Here is an 18,023-nt window from a genome sequence, read left to right as displayed (position 1 = left end):
AATATGGGCTGGGAAATAAACACTTTTCCCTAGATGCTATGTAGGGAGTAGTCCATCAGTGGATCTTCATCCCCCACATGGTAAACAGCTGGGCACAGAAGGGCCAAGGGAGCAGGATGACAGGGGAAGTGGGGGACAGGGTTTTCAGCATGCAGTGAGTCTGGGGAAACTATAGGTGATGGTGACAGAATGGTCACTAACGTACTATCTATTCATCTCGGATTGTCTCTATTCCATCCCACTTTGTAGCCTGCCTAAAGTCCTTAGGAAATATACAGGAATGGTGCTCCATTTTCACAGATCTCAGGGAATTGGAACTGGCTAAGAATATGGGGGATGTGGGAGGAGGTGGATACGGCAACCCAATTTGCAGCAGTTTTTGTTTGAGTTATTGATTTAAGTACAGTTATCTATATTATTTTTTGAATTGTCATGTTTTCACTGAAAAACTAAGCTTTCTAAATCTCCAGTGCTCTGCAATACCTCTTAAAAAACAATCAGAAAATCAGGTAGATTAGAAGTCATGTTTAGTAGTACCAGATTCTCATCTTTTAATTTGTTAGCTTTTAACACTAACTTTCCTTGCTTACCACAACAATTCTGGAAACCTGGTAGATTCTGCAAAACTTCAAATGCTTGCCTACATTGACTCTTGGTCAAATATTCACAGGCAATTGCACATAGCAGGTTGTGTCGATTGAGGACATCCATTCTATCACAGGGCCACAATGGTGTATTTATTATCCATTCTGACTCTGAAGTGAAGACAATAGAACTGTTTTGAACTAAAAGTGAGAATAATAATAATAAATAAATAATAGGCTATGAAAACTGTACTGGATACTGACATGGAAGAGGAGTTTCAAAGCTTCACAGAAAAATGAACAATTTTAATTACCAGGTTTTCATTAAACACAAGTGACGGTTTCTCAAAAATTTAAGTCTTAGCAGCATTACTTCTTTAATCTAGGGTAAAAACACATTAAATTTCATGGGAGCGAAACTGGCTCTTTTTCAGTAGTTTGCCTCTTTTAGAATTTTCTGCCTCTATCAAGAATGAGGTGAAATAAAAATTTTGGATCCCCACTGTCTCTCTTTATTGCCCCACCACCTCCTTTTTCTCTTTGACTTCTGTGCATTCTCTTTTCTTTCAGGCCCAGACCAGTATGCATGCCAAAAGTGCAATGATTACCAGTCTTATGATAAAGTTTGAAATAGAATACAATATCCCAATTTTAGTTTAATTACAGTTAGCTCTATGGGAACATCTGGACCAGAACATGGCACTAATGTGGCTCTTGAAAAATTTTGATATTAAACGTCACTTGGTGTCAACTGGGCTACAGGAGACAGTCCAACAGTCAAAGTGCCTCCTTGGCAGGCAGATTATCTATCTTTTTCCAATATAATGGCATGCTTTAAAAAAATGTATGCTAGCTTTTAATTGAGTTTAGTATACTGCAAAAGATATTTCTGAAAATAATTCCTATTTTAATTAAGATTGAGCATAATATTTCTTGTATATCAAGAATGGTATTGGCATTTAAAGCAGGCTAAATTCCCTTTTAGTTCTCTCAATATTAGTGTATTTTCTGTAATCTAACACATGGAACAGACTATAATCTTGAACTCAAATATTTCACAAACAGTTTAAAAATAAACAAGTTATGTTATACCAGCATATTACATTTGAGTTTAACTTCAAATCTTGATTCTAATAAAAATGTTACCTCTCAATACCCATGTTGCACCATCCAGACTTCCACTTTTAAGGAAGATTTCTGCAGCAGCATTAACAATTTGGCATCTTGATGCTAACCTCTCTGGTCCAATAAGTCCTTTCAAGACTGTGAAATGTACTTGCAGCTCATGTAGTTTATCCAAAACCTTCCTGCCCTAAAGAGTGAGAGCAGAAAGCAGAAGTGCAAATGGATGTAGCTAATGAAAAACATTCAAGAATTAAGCTAAGTGCAGCAATATTAGCTACTATTCAGATTCTAGGACCAGATTTATCTTAAAAGTAAAATCAATTTTAATATGCATATTTTAGTAAGTTTATATGCAATATGTATGAATTTCAAAGCACAGAACTTTTTTTTATCTTTTCAAATTGTTTAACTGATAATTCCGCTGATCATCAAAAGAGGTCATTTGGTATATTCATTGTATGGTTAACTATTTCAAAATTTTTAAATGTATGATTTAAAAAAAAAAAAAAGTAATAGAGTACTTTACAACATGCACCTTGAACATGAATCTTTCTTGTTTTGAGATCTGAGTTACCAAGATGCTGATTACTAACCAGGTGAGAAATCACTAGAGCTATGCTGTTTTTTCATTTTCCTGAATTGTTTATAAACACAAAAATAAACATCAAAAACACTTCTTAACAATGGAAGTCATCTGTCCTAAGAGGCCTAATTTAAACTTGGCATAGCAAAGGCTCTCCCACATTTCAGGACAGAAAATAAGACATTGTAATGATAGTTTCCCTTCTATTTAAGAAAAACTATTTGGATCTCATGGTAAAATTAAATTCCTTTTAACTATTATCCTTATGGGGATTGGCATTAGTTGATATGAACAGACTTCTTAAAGTATACAATCTATGCAATTCTTTAGATATTTTATTCAAAAGCGGACAAAAAGTTTAAGCCTAAATTTAAATTTCAGAAAAATAAGATTACTAAAGCTATTAGAGAAATGTACTTTAGAATTTTTTTTTGTTAAGGCATTTGCTTACCTACAGTGGTTTAAACGCTCAAATCTTTGTGCTATTGCATGAGAACCAATGTGAAACTCTCTATAATGGCCCTGTTCAGCTTCACTGTCCAAGATGAGTGAAGTGGAAAAAATAATTTTTCCAATTAATATTCTAATTTGTTATTAGTTACAGGAATAGATTGAATTGTGATTCTACTTTGAAACTTGACTATGCAAAAAATCTCTTACTATGTTATACTTTCTGTGTAATCCCTTGCTGGGATTATTTAGCTGAGGTTAGTCCTGCTTTGAGCAGGGGGTTGGACTAGATGACCTCCTGAGGTCCCTTCCAATTCTATGATTCTATAATTCAGTCATATTTGCTTACTTTATTAAGCTAAAATAAGATTTTATTGCTTTTTACTACAAACTGGATTTTGTTCCTTTCTGTATATCAATAACAGAACTAATTTACTAAACTGTATCAATTGCTCCTGTGCAAACCTACTAAAGAGTTGAATTGCACAGTACTCATTCCAGGCACATTTTGGCCTGCAGAATCTTTATTTCAGGTGGTGATGTGCAAGGAGATAACCCAGCTTGATTCTTGGATCCCTGTTGAGCTTGTAGAGTTTAAAGTTAGAAAAAAAACATGTTTTACTTACTGCATCTGATTTCCATATCAAATATGCTGAAGTGCAGAACCTCTACAACAATTTTAGAGAGTCACTTTTCAAAGTAAAATGGAAACTTTAAGATTATCTTTTTGAATGTGTATCTTTAAATCAATTAAATAGAATTGACAACAAATATTTTTTTTCAAATTAACCTTTTCAATAAGAGAAACTCTGGTGTTTAACATTTAAAAAGAATTGGCACAGTCACCCCATCAAATTATTATAACCCAGTAAAATACCTTTGACCATTGCAGTACTGTGTGATAAGAATACATTACACTGATCCCAATCCTTCCCAGGAAATCTTTGTCTGCTTCATTATGTTGTGGATTTTTGATAACTGGGTGGGGGACAAAAAGAAAAGATTGATGACTGCTATTTTACAAATCCTGGTATAGGGTTATTAAAAAAAAAAAAAAAAAAAGTAAGCCAAGTCTAAAGAAAATATATAATCTGAAAGACCCTATTTCTCAAGTGTATAAAATATATTTTTTGAAACGAAACACATGGCACTGTGTGCAAATATTTCTTGCTGTTACGTCTTAATACAAAAGTGAGGATAAATTAATCCATTAACATTTTTATTCAAAGTACATGATATTATTCTGATTCACCCATGACAGTAAGATGTTTGAATAAGTAATGACAATACAGAACAAATTTTTGTTTTTAAAGTTAATTTTGTGACTCAAAGTTTATTAAAATGACCTTACTGGAGAATGAAGTCCAGCCATGAAACTGGTATACTCTGGGTGTTAGTATAGCAAACTTCACTGTGCTACCAATGTGTCAACTGTATCATGGATGTATTCCTCTAGGGCAGAAAAGGTAGTCCAGGCTCCAAGCATAACCAACCTTTGGTCTCTGTGCCAAAACTTGCAACTGTAATAGTGATTTTGTGATATGAAAGTGTGAATTTGGACTGTGACCATCTCATATAATTTGAGTAAAACAGCTATCAGATCATAATTTTCAGTTAGTAACAGCCCAGGCTAGATCTGAACCAATAACCTAGAAAGATAAAGGCTTTCTGCTATCTATTGTCAACCTCCTGAGCTATTGTTTTCCAGAATGAAAGTTTTTTTTGACAGGAACAGTTCTATGAACGGATAAGTAAATAGATAAAGAGAATTAAGATACTGGATAACTGGAAGGTTTTTGGTTTTTTTAAATACATGACTCTTGCAAAGACCATTAGCTCTTAAAGAATTAGACAATTCTGGATCCAAAAAATGAAATTAAACTAATTGCTATGTAAACTTGTTAAACAAATATTTGTACAGGCACAAACAAATACATTTATTTTCAGTTTTAAAAGAAAGGATTTTTCAAATAACCCAGAATATTTCAATGACCATTAATGAATTCCTTGCTGTCAGGAATCAAATTTTTGACAAAACTTATCTGCAAAGACAATGCGTGGAAATATTACCATGAAAAAATAATTTAATTGAGTAAAAAACGTTTTCAGTTTAGTGAATTTTGAGATGGACTAAAATGATGTAAAAAATAACACGTTTACGTTTCCAAATCAATACAAGAATGTTTGTGTAAACAACCTACAAATTAATATTTTAAAGATTTTTGCAAGATTTTTACCTTCTCAAATCTGAGATCAGAAACCTGTGTTTCAACCTACTGCTGTTGAGGACAAGCAAAAAATGAAAGCCACACCTGTAAAAGGGGTTCTTTAAGATGGACTCTGCATATTCACACTTCAGGGATGCTCCAACTAGGGCAGCTTGAAGAGTACAGCTCTAGCTAGCAATAGCTGTTGGAGCACTCATATCTCCCGCTCCTCTTCCCTTCAATGAGCAATGTTCCAGGGCGAAAGTATAAAGGGGCATGGCAATCCAGCTGCCTCAGTGCCTTCTCCTGTGACTCAGAGTCCTGTAGGAAGTCCCATGAGTGTGAATATGCAGTCCACTTTGAAGAATGCCCGTTACAGGTAAAGTAACCTTCATTTCTTCTTTGAATGTCTTTTGCATATTCCCACTCATGGGATAGATTAACAAGCAGTACTCTGATCCATGATGGTGGGACCACAGAATTCTACTTGAATAAGGACTGCAGAACTGCCTTGCCAAATTTTGCATGGATCTAGATTCCAAATCTAACAAGTAGTGTTTAGTAAAAGTGTATATTGAACTCCATGTTGCTGCTCTACACATCTCTATTAGAAGAATGTATCTAGAAAAGGCCATAGAGGCTGCCTTCAATCTAGTAGAATGTATTTTAATTCAATGTGGAAGAGACAAACCCATCAATTTATAAACTTCATAAATACATAATCCATCTTGGGAGTGTTTGAAAAGAAATAACTTCATCCTTGTTCCTTTTTTCATATGCAATAAACCAGGGGTTCTCAACCAGTGGTACGCGTACCACCAGTGGTACGCGGAAGACGGCTCGGTGGTACGCGAGGCAAACCTCGCCGCCAATTCCGCCGCCGAATCCCCCCCCTTGACGCCGCCGAGATTGCCCGCCACCGCCGAATCCCCCCCTTCCGCCGCCAAGAAAGACCGCCGCCGCCGAATCCCCCCCCTTCCGCCGCCGTGAAATCTTGCGGCCGCCGAATCTTCCCCACCCGCTGCCGAATAAGCTCTCTTCCTCCTAATGCTTCCCCCCCCCCGCTGCGAAACCCACTCGCCGCCTATTCCCAGCCATTTTCCGCCACAGAGAAACCGCGCTGCCGCCGACCATTCCCCCCTTGCCGCCGAAAGTGCCAGCCTCTCTGCTGCCGAAAAGCACGAAACGGCGGCAGGGCTTCGGCGGAGGGCATTGATCCCTGCACGGAACCTTGCATTTTACCGAGTCTTACTCGGGCCAGGTACAGTTAGGTGAAGCGGTACTTGACCTGACTGTACCTGACCCGAGTGGTACTCTGTAAAAAAAAAAGGTTGAGAACCGCTGCAATAAACAATTTTGGAGACTCTTTAAATTGTTTAGTCCTGTCTACATAAAAGGCTGAAGTCCTTTTAACATCCAGTGTATGCACTTTAGCTTCTCTATTCTGAACATGAGGCTTCAGAAAGAATACTGGTACAATTATAGACTGATTTACATGAAAATTAGAGACCATCTTTGGTATAAACCTTGGGTGTGTAGGGAAAATTATCTTTATGAAAAACAATAAATGTTGGATCAACCATTGAGATACCTAATTCACTTATATGTCTTGCTGAAGTGATAGTTATCAAAATGCTGTCTTAATAGACATGTAGAACAACATACAGTTTCTCAAAGGTTCAAAGTGAGGTTTCATCAGATATGAAAGCACTGTGTTCAAATCCCAAGACGGATTGGAGGATATAAATTAGTCAGACCGCCTAAGAATCTTATAGCTATTTCATGAGTAAAAACTGATTTACTCTTCACAGCTACGTGGTATGTTGATATGGCTGAAAGGTATGTTGATAGTAAGAAACCCATTCTCTTAAAATATAATATATATTTTAATATATAATTAATGAGTGCTATATAAGGATCATCATCATACATGGAAACCAAATATAAAAATCTTTTCCATTTATGACAAACATTTTCATGTTGTCTCTTTTCTTGACTTTATCAGTACATTTTACACATTTAATGAATAAGACTTTTCTATCAATCCTAGAGTTCTATTCCCCATGCCATTAGATGGAGACATTGAAGATCTGGGAGATAACACAACAAGAAGAGATGGTCTAACAAATTTGAAACTAATGGCAAAAGTTCAATTAACCCTCTGGACAGCCAAATTTAGTCCAGGTATCACCGTTGTCTGGTCCATGTTGGTGCTATTAAAATTACTCTAGCTTTGTCTTTTGTTTATTACTCTTTAAATGAAGAGAAATGAGGAAACACACATATTAATCCTTGACCCCAATTCATTAGGAATGCATCTGACATTGAATCCCTGCTCTCAAGCAAAGGCCTGGTCTACACTGACTGGCAAATTCGGCAGCAGTTGACAGGAGTTACACAAGCTTCATAGAGTAGCTTGTGTAACTCCCATCGACTTCATATCGTGCGTTTTGCATGCCATCTCCACTCTGTTGTACCAATGGGAAATGTGTACCCATAGATGCAGCAGTATGCTTTTTTTTGGAGGTAGTTTTATTAGATTGACTTCCGGATTGATTGAGTGTGTCTTCACTGCTGCTCAATCGAACTGGGGAAAAAAAAAAATCGATCTGACAGCAGCGAATTTGCTGCCATCAGTGTAGACATAGCCAAAATTTCTGACATTTCCTGTTGCTGCTAGCTGCAGAAAGATCTATTATAGAATTCTCCCACAACCTGAAGAGGTGTATTACTACTTTGTCCTTCAAAGACCATTCTTGTACTTGAGAGGTCAAACTGCTTAGAAGAGCTGTAAGGGTGTTTTGTTCCCCTGATACATGAGTTGCTATTGGGTGAAATCTTGTTCTATACATCAATACCAAAGCGCTATGCAGAGTTGTAGGGAATGAGCCCTGCCTTGTTTGTTTGCATAATATAATGCTGTCATATTGTCTGTCACCACCAGCACTAGCTTGGTGTTTGAAGCAGAAATAACTTTAGAGCCAACATGATTGCTCTCAGTTCTAAAATATAAATATGTAGATTCCTTTCCTCTGGTGACCAGTGAGCTCTAACAGATTCTTGTTTAAATGGGCCTCCGATCCCACAGTAGATGTATTGGCAGTAAGTATCACTGATGGCAGAGGGAGACAAAGGTATACCCTTCATTACATTTGAGCACATGTCCACCACATCAGTGATGTAAACATCTGCTATGGAATTATTAATTTGCAATGTATGTTGCCTAAGCCTGTGTTGCAGGTCAATCAACCAAAGTATTAAGTCACTGACATGGTTGAAGCTAAAAGACCTAGTGGTTCGAGGAAAAAAAGGAGTATTGACTGTTATGGGGACATGTATAGACTGAAGATGTATAAACTGTTCTATTTTCAAAAACCTTTCCTCTGGGAGAAAGGCTTTTGCTGCAGTTGAGTCTAATATGGTCCCTATGAAAAGGATCCTTTGAGTAGGATTTAGGAATGATTTTTCCCAATTTATGCATAATCCCAGGTTTGCAAAAGTAAACATATTTGTTCCACACTAACATGATTTCTTACCTCAACAATGCTTTTATTAAGCAGTCATCTAAGTAAGGATATACATAAAATCCCATTCCCTTAGATATGCTGCCACTACAGACAGACATTTTGTAAACATCCTCAGAGCTATGGTCAACCAAAGGGGAGAACCCTGTACTGAAAAGGTTCTCTCATACCATGAGACACAGATATTTTCAATGATATGATTTTGTTAAAATATAGAAATATGTGTTTTTTAATCCAGGGCTGCAAACCAATTCTGAATGGAAAGATAATGGATTATAGAAGTTAGAGATAATATGCGGAAACAAAACTTTGTATATAGGCATTTAATTTTCTGAGATGCAAAATGAGACGAAGATCCCCATCTTTTTTTCATAATTAGAAAATAGTATAAATAAAACCCTACCCTTTGTGTTCACAAGGCACTGTGCCTATTGCTCCCAACTGTAATGGAGACAATCTCTTCTCTGAGCAAACTGAGTTGAACCTGATCCTCGATCAAAGAGGGAAGTAGTAGTTTATTGGGAATGAAAGTTACGAATTGTGTTGAATTCCCACCTGCAATAATTTCCAGAATCTATCTGTCTGATCTTAATTTCTGCTGATGGTGGAGAGAGGACAAATGTTGTCCAAAAAGAGAGGTAAAAGTGTCTAACAGGACTGACTTGTAACACTCACTCTCTCTTGTCAAATCTGAGGAATTTCAGAAGATGAAGTAAAAAATTTCCCTTTATTATTATGAATTTTAACCTCTCTCTTCTTCGGTTGCTGATGTTGAGAAGAATAATGTTGAGAGCTGGTAGTAATAATTCCTTCTTTTATTGGGGTAAAGAATTGATGAAGATGATGATGGGTATTGCCTTTGGTATCTGAACAGTGGAACCAAAGATATTTTTGCTATATTAAAAGACATTTAAAGATTTAGCTGACCTTACATTCTTCATTTTCTCTAGCACCTCATCTGTCTTCATGCTAGACAGACCCTACTCTCCCATAAAAGGAAGATCCTCGAGTCTCATCTTCATCTCTGTAGGAAGACCCACTGATCTCAGCCATGCATGCTTTCTCAGTGCAATAGCCAAAACCATTATCTTAGCTGAAGCAATTGAAGAATCAAATGCTGCCTTTAACTGATGGTTAGAAATATTCTGCCCCTCCATCAAAAGAGCATTTGCTAACCTTCTATACTCTTCCAGTAGAGTACTGAGGAATGATGATTTCCCTCTCTTCCCCCACAGATGATGCTGATATCCAGCCATCAGGTCATCATAATTTTATGTCTAACATAGCCAAAGAAAATATTTTCCTCACAAATAAATCCAGTCTTTTCCCTTCCTCATCAGGAGGACAGTGAACTTGGACACCTTTCCATCTGTGTAGTTCAGCCTCCACCATTAACAAAGTAGGAAATGGCTACTCATTTCTCCTCTTCTGATAACTCTCTTACCACTGTAGGAGACTTATCAGATCTTAGATGCATTGGCGGATTTGTATCCTTCAGATCTAATGATATCCTCTCAGTACCAAATTGGCAAATGTCTATTGTCATACAGAGAAACATTCTAAGAAGGTGCAAGAGATAGCCAATGATACCTGAAGGGGGTACTTGCCAGTCAGGCCAAAACTCCATACCAGATCAATTGGACATTTCTTTGTCTGTATGGACCCAGAACACATGAATGAGGTTGCTTATAATACTTTTTTTGGATCAGATCTCTGAGCTGTCTCTCTTCTCCAATCCAAGCCTGTTCTCAGTTCAGACAGAACCAGAGACAGCAATCTCCTTGTTTGAATAAAGGAGACTAGAGAAAAACTCTTTTATGGAGACCTAGAAGAGGTCTTAGGTGGAAGAAGCAGAAGAGATCCTGAGTTCTTCAACTCTTTCTCTCCGCCTTGGGGAAGCATCTAATTGAATTAGTTGCAGCAAAATGTTCAATACTTGCTCAACTGAAATACATAGGTTAATTAGCAATGGAGCCAGAGCCAAATCCAGTCAATGAAATTGACCATAACTACTGTTTGCTGCAGTGCTGTGTCAATATTGTCTACCACTTCCATATATTTTCCCCCACCTCAACGGCTCCTTAGCTCATGCCTTTGTAATTGGTCCATCTAGATCCAACAAAGAGTGTCTGACACTACCATGAGAATACGTATCCTGAAAAAATTCCTTGAAGACCCTCTGGGATCAAATGGGTCTCTCTCACACAGACTCTCTCACACACTTCAAACGAGGCCGATCCCACCAGTGACTGAGCGCTCATGCTCCCCATAATAGCTGTGTCCTTTTGTAGTGGACTGGCTCTAGAAACAGGCCTGCATCACAATAGTTTTCCTCTTCAGATCCTTCCCATTTTTGGATTCTTTAGTACTGGGTACCAACTTGGAGGATTTGCCCTTCTTCCTTACAGATTTGCTCGGCATTGACACTGGTCTCTGAGACTTGTTTGAAGCTTGATCGGGTCCAGATAATTTTGCTGATAGGGCTTCTTGTAATAAAGTCACCTGAAGTCTGTTCTGTCTCACCTTTGTTGCTTATGTTATGAAAGTCAAGAAAATAATGCATTTTGAAAGTGAGTGTCCTACACCCAAGACCCAGGCATGTGTGTCAGATGCCAGAAATACAACCAGACATGAAACACATCTTTTAAAAACTGGGCTTTTTATTCCTCAGTTACATCATCTCAAAACCAAAATATTTACAACTAAGTTAATGAATCCTAACAGACAATTAACTAATTCTAACTATAAATTACTAACTAGCTGACAAGCTATGGATCAGGCAGCAGTCTGGAGCATTTCCTGATTTTGTTCAGCAGTTCTCAGTTTGAAGGACAGACCTGAGGCAGCTGGACTACCCTGCCCTTTTATACCCTCACTCTGGAACAATCGATGTTCACGGAGGGAGCGGGCAAGGAAAGCATGAGCTGCTATTGCTAGCTAAGAGTTCTACCATTCAGGCTGCACCGATTGGAGAATCCCATGAGTGTTAATATGCAGAGGACATTCAAAGGTGTTTCATTTCTTACTATAGGCATACATAAGGTCACTAAGGGCTTGTCTACACTTACAATGCTGCAGTGGCGCAGCTGTGCCGCTGTAGCACTTCAGTGAAGATGATATCTACGCTGATGAGGCAGTTTCTCCTGTTGGCATAGGTACTCCACAACCCCAAATGGGGGTAGCTATGTCAATGAGAGAAGCTCTCCAGTCAATATAGTGTGGTCTACATTGGGAGTTTGGTCAGTATTACTGTATCACTTAGGGGTGCAGATTTTCCACACCCCTGAACGATGTATGTATACTGACACAAGTCTGTAGAATAGACCAAGGCTAAGTTTGAAGAGAAAACAAACTTCTCAGCCAGTGAGTATATGAAGCACCGATTTTCAAAAACTGTTTGAAATGTATTTGCAATTAATTCTAATTATGTATGTTGTCAATACTCTGGGGTGTCAAAACTTTTTTAACTTTTTAAAAAAAGTTTTAGGTTTGCCTTCAAGTTTAACTGAAATTGTCCAGATGCAGAATATATTTTCATTAGGTAATACTACACAAACTTCATCTTGAATCTAGCAAATAGGATAGCAATTATGCAACAACCCATGGAATGTAATAGTCTCCAGAAGACTCAGATCGTGTGTTTGATTACTTGATTGATATGCAACATTTCTTCAAATATGTTCTGTGGAAGATATCACACGTTGTGCTAGTTAATGAGTTGATGGTTATACTTATAAAGGTTCTAACCTAAGCTGGGATGATTCTTCCCCCCTTTGATGAGCATTAACACTACTGAAACTGGGAGCAAGCCTGTGGGGTAGACTGCAAATGAACTCTTAACAGCCAGTCATCTAAATAAGTGTATATAGAAGTCCCTTGTGGACTGTTACTACATCTGAGTACCTGGTAATTCTTGGAACTAGAAACACACAAAAGGAGGATTTTGTATTGGAAATGATTCTCACTTATGCAAAATTGCAGTTACTTTTGTGTGTTGGTCTGATGGATATAAAGTATGCATAATGACAAGAGTTCCTAACCAACTGCACATACTTAATTACACAGGGTATTGTCACCATCCTGAATTTAAATCTCAGATCCCTAATAGGATGAAATCTTCCTATTTTCTTGGAAATAAGCAATAGTGGGAATATACTCACACTTCTCCTAATACTGCTTTTGAACTCAGAATGTCCTGAACTGAAGAAGGGAAAACTTCATCTCAACATTCCAGGGAAAAAAGATGTGGAGCAGCATGAAGTAGAAATAAATGCAGCAATCTCTGAATAATTTCCAGCACCTTATTTGTTTTGAAATCCTAGGCACACCTTCAATTCTGATGTTTGAAAGATGAAAGTAGCAAAAGATGTGGAAGGAGCACAGGAAGTATACTTCTTTTGCCTCTGCCTCCACACAAACAGCCTTCTTCTGGAAGAATCTGTGAGGACAATCCAATAGCTACTCATGTTAGCTTGCTGTTTTTGGACCAAAAGAGGTTTTTTTGTAATTGTTTTGGTTTTTTTTTTTTTTAATAAAAGAGATGATTCAGCCCCGATAAAGTAAAGTATTATAATTTCTGAAGAATGTAATTTACTTTCCATCTTAAAAGCTCCAGTCCCTCAAATTGAATATTTTCCACATTATTCTGAATATCCTGCTGAAGGCAAAAGCTCCAAAGGCAAGACAGTCTTCCCATTGTAACTGATGTTATTTCTGTCTTGGTCAGAAGTGTCCAATGTCTCAAATATAATGTATAACAAAACACTATTTGTAAAGCACTAGCTTTCACTTCCCCCTCTTGGAATCTTCAGGTATTTGACAGGTAAAATTAAAGGCTGCTTGCCAGCACCTGCTGTTCAAACATATAGCTTCTGATGAGCCAACACAACAGGAACGGTGCCTTTGAAAAGTAGTATAGCTAGTGCACTTTATGCTCTTTCTAAGTGGGATTCTGGAACTAAGGAGATAAAAATTCCCTCCTACCCAAATATCCCTCCATTCTTCTCTAATTTTGAACACATCCTTTAAACCTCAGAAATGGAAGTGAGGTGAGTGGGCCAACATGGATCTGCAGAGACAATGGAACTGATGTGAGACAACAATACAGTTACTAGTAAGTAACTACTCTTTTTCCACAGCACTGCCCCTAAAAACCCTAGCTATAGCAGATTAGCAAGCAGTGACAATACTTAGGAAGAAGGCAGAGTACTAACAACTAAATGAGACAAGCATTTCTCCTTTGAACTGGACATACCTGGACCTGGACTCTCAGTATTTTCAACAAAATGCTACAAAACAACTTTATGAACTTCTTGAAGGGTTTATTAAGATAAGGTTTGTAGATAATAGCCCTTTTACATATCCAAGTATTACCAGAAAAAATTGAGGCTCTGGAAAATATACTGGTAATGAAAGTGTTCAAATGAAAAACTGAGACTACCTAGTCAAAGAGGCTGCAGAACTATTTTACTCTTATGAAAAATGGTGTAAAGTATCAAAGCCAAACACGCCCCCTTGATGGAACTCTTCCTTCCCCTATGTTTTGTTATAGCTGTTGATTATAGCTGTTGATTATTCCTCTTATAGCTGTTGATTATTCCAATTTAACAAGTTAAAGTAGTTTATAAGATTGTTTTTAATGTTCTTTTGGTTAAAATATAACTTGACCCATTAGGATTCTCCTTCCATAGTCGAAGGGAAGAGAAAGGGATTTAAGGGCTCCTTTTGCTGTGACAAAATGCCTGTTAAGGATGAGTACACCATGTACTTGACATTTTTGGGAGAAGGATGTTTGCCTGCTGGATGTGTAATCTTTACAGTCTTTGACCATCACATGGAGCCATAGGCTCAAGACCTTCTTGACTGAAGAGGCCTTGGAGATATTAAGCCCTGAGAAGTAGTTTTTCTGTAGGAAATGCTCCTTGTCCAGATTACTCAGAGTTAAAAGGACTTCAAAGCCTTTGCACTAGAATCTTTGAATCTATGAGCTGAAATGCTTAATAGTATGGGGCACTCTTTGGATCTGCTGCTTCCTAGGAAGAGAAGAAAGGAACCAGCATAAGAACAGAGGACTCTGATCCTTGGGATTTATTGGGGTGTCAGTGCTGGTGGTTGGATCTGATCATGACCTGCGATGTTCAGCCTCTCCAGGTCTTAAAGGTCCAGAGATTGAGAGGGCTTTCTCAGATATCAGGTATTCAGATCTTTTGTCTGCTATAGAGGGAGCTTCTGGCTTTTCCTTCAGATGCTGTTGGGCAGTGTCTGGGCTCTGCAAGAGAAGTTGTCTTTTTCGCTTTTCAATTTCCAGGCTAGATTATTTCCTTAGTAGATTAGCATGTTCCATAGTGGTGTAGTTCTCTTTAGGGCTGTCATCCCCTTGGGTCTGAGTCTCTACTTAAGAGATGGATTTTACAGATTTAGTTTTGAGGAGAGAATCCAGAAAGGCTGTGGATTTCAATGGACAATGCTCTGTTGCTGTAACCTCTGAGACTCCTTTCCCAGAATGGTGTCTTTCTCTTTCTCCCTCTGCCAAAAGACTCTGTCAGAGGTTTTAGCTCCAAGCCATTTTCTCCCCCCAATTTTTTCAGTCTTTCCCCATGGGACAGAGTTGAGCAACAGAAATTAAAAGTCTAGAAAACAGGACCTTTCTCCAATTTGTCCACATCTTTCCTGAAATGCTGTGTCCAAAACTGACACAATACTCTAGCTGAGGCCTAAATCACCATGCAGTAAAGTGGAAGAATTACTTCTCGTGTAGAACACTCCTGCTAATACATCCCAGAATGATGTTTGCTTTTTTTGCAATCATGTTAAACTAAATATGAGTCAACAGTGTGCGATCTACTATGACCCCCAGATCCCTTTCCACAGTACTCCTTCCTAGGCAGTTATTTCCCATTTTAGGTATGCGCAACTGATTGTTCCTTCCTAAATGGGGAACTTTGCATTTGTCCTTATTGAATTTCATCCTGTTTACTTCAGACTATTTTTCCAGTTTGTCCTGATCATTCTGAATTTTAATCCTAACCTTCAAAGCACTTGCAACCCCTCTCAGCACATTACATCTCTGCTCCAGAAACACCAATGGCTTTCAATTTGTTTCTCGATTCAATTCAAAGTGTTTGCTTTGCCCACTGAAGTCCTTAATGGTTTGGTCATGTGCACTTAGAGCCTACGTCTGCCTCTCCTTGTGCCATTACCTCAGATGGAGGTAAGCTGTTGGTTCTTAGATTTGTTTGTCTGGAGTAGGTCATTCTCAGTAGAGGGCCTTTGACTCTGGAACATGCTTCTGTTTGGCTTGACAACTGACGTTTGCATCTTTTAGGGCATGCTAAGAGGCCAATAGATTTTTCTCTGAATTTTTTTTTTTTTTTTTTTTTTTTTGAGGGATAGTTGAGTGCGGTGGGTTTTACTTTTTCTCTCTGATCGGTGGGTTCAGGGAGTTTATTTACTACTGAATGTTTACTTAATGTTAATTTTACTTGCATTGAGAGGAATTTTGATTAGTGCACAATATACATTTAAATAAAATAAGGTCAAGAGAATGGTAGCATTACAATTCAGCACATAATTCCACATTTTTTTTTCACACCTGTTCAGTATAGAGAGTGAATGTTAAAATGTCAAATGCAATGTATAAATTATACTTATTATCTTAGTTTTACCTGCTTCGGCAAATTCACAGAAAGGAACTCCTGGTCTCTCTTCCTTGGAGTCTCTTGTTAGTATGTCAGCAATATATAAAGTCAATTTCTGAAGGTCACCAAAACTTTCACATCCTATTCTCATATTAACATACAAAGTTCCCAATCTGGCCCAGTCATTTTTTTCTTTACAGTGCTGTTAAAGTCAAATAATAAATGTAAATAAGCTTGCTACAAACACCATACAGTTATCATTAGGTATTATAACTCAGATGGTATGGTTAGCAGCAACTATTAGGGGATCAAAATGCATCGTGAACAAATTCTCCTCTTATATTCTCAAATGTGTTATCTAGCCTTGATGTCAAATCACAGCAGGCTGTTTTATTGCTCTTATTGGATAAATCAGATAGGCAAGTTAAATAGCTTTTTCTAAATTCAATTTGAAGACATTAATTCTTGTAATACATCTGACTGGCCACAAGTAAATTCCCCACACCCTTTGTATTATTTCCTTTCAAATGTTCATACTGTTTTAAGTCCATTTCCTTATGATTCTATTAGTATCTCCTTCCTGATATCATGTCTTCCAACCCTATTTTCTTTGTTGTTATTCTACATCCTGTATTATTGCCAACCTTGTTTCAGTGAAAAACCACAAACAGAACACAAATGAGGTCCCCGTCACTACTGGCAAAGGAACATTAACGGTATTATAAGCAATACCTCAGTATGCACATTCCAGATATTTTGTAATAGCCTCACGTTGCAAGTTTCTATAATCTGCTTTCCATGTCTGCTATGCATGTTCAAACCACTCAAATGTTTTTCTGCAATGTTTCTATCAGTCTCACGTTTTATATTTTTGTTTACTATTGCCCCTTTCCAAATGCATACGATTAGTTAATCAAACCAGTCCTTCAAAATTTAAGTCTTTATTTTCTTGTACCTTATACTGTGTTTGCCATACATGGAGTTTCTGTATCATCTAAAAATTTGATCAAACTGATAACCTCACAAACCAGATAAATTTATAAAGTTATTAAACATCTTTTTCAAGAACACACACTCTTAAAGTGCTGTTCTACTCTGAAAAGTGACTTTAAAAGTGGCATTGTATGGTTTCACATTTAGTGCATCTCACTTTTCATACTGAATTTACTCAGTTTTACAAGTAAAGAGTTACTAGTAAGTAACATTTTAATTTGAAAATTGAGCAAATGTCATTTGGAAAGAATTAATATATATCAAGAGGTTTGTTTTTTATTTGTTTAAACAGACACTTTTCAGAATATGATCACACACATATAAGTTCTGGTGTATTTACTGCCCTGTTAATGAGACTAGGGCCTGGTCTATACTAGGAAATTAGGTTGGTATAATTTCGTCAATCGGCCAAGCGACACAGTTAAATTGACCTAACCCCAGGTGTAGACTGCTATGTCAACAGGACAATTCTCCCGTCAACCTAGCTACTGCTTCTTGGGGAGGTGGAGTGACCTACACCAATGGGAACACTCTTCCCATCAGCACAAGTAGTGTCTTCACTGAAGTGCTACAGTGGTGAAACTGTGTCACCATAGCAGTTTATGTGTAGACAAGCCCTAGGGGTAGGACTGAGAGAACAATGTGTCTAGTTGAGGTTCAAAACCAGCCAATAACTACACAACTTGGAACTCAGCCACCCCCTTCAAACAGTTAGTTATACCATTTCCTATTTGAAATACAGGAATAAATAGGATGATGCTTGTTTCCAGAACCGAAGGTGCTGTTCTTAGATTCTCTGCGTTCAGCCTTATTATGCACAGATAGAATGTGACTCTTTCTTTCAACAGCAAACTGTCATTTATTATTCCTGTCAATGACTTGGTTCAGAATATTAGTTAAAATACATATATCTTGCATCA

The 18,023-nt window shown here is 37.6% G+C and overlaps 1 protein-coding gene across 1 annotated transcript in view; it reads right to left on the bottom strand.

Moving 5' to 3' along the window:
- TOPAZ1 (testis and ovary specific TOPAZ 1) overlaps positions 1-18,023 on the bottom strand; it is a 94,412-nt gene that overhangs the window by 12,999 nt on the left and 63,390 nt on the right. The window contains exons 14-19 of the mRNA XM_067561617.1: positions 16,138-16,312; positions 11,231-11,241; positions 7,594-7,622; positions 3,620-3,755; positions 1,731-1,896; positions 591-755 (exon numbers count right to left, since the gene is read on the bottom strand). Coding sequence (XP_067417718.1) covers positions 591-755; positions 1,731-1,896; positions 3,620-3,755; positions 7,594-7,622; positions 11,231-11,241; positions 16,138-16,312 — 682 coding nt within the window. The remainder of the gene's footprint in view (positions 1-590; positions 756-1,730; positions 1,897-3,619; positions 3,756-7,593; positions 7,623-11,230; positions 11,242-16,137; positions 16,313-18,023) is intronic.

This window comes from Emydura macquarii, unplaced genomic scaffold (genome assembly GCF_026122565.2).
Source record: "Emydura macquarii macquarii isolate MOO-44397 ecotype Brisbane River unplaced genomic scaffold, CSIRO-AGI_Emac_v2 contig_2422, whole genome shotgun sequence".
Classification (NCBI taxonomy): Eukaryota; Metazoa; Chordata; order Testudines; family Chelidae; genus Emydura; species Emydura macquarii.
Note: the sequence above shows the minus strand (reverse complement) of the source record. Positions and strands in the feature narration are given on the sequence as shown.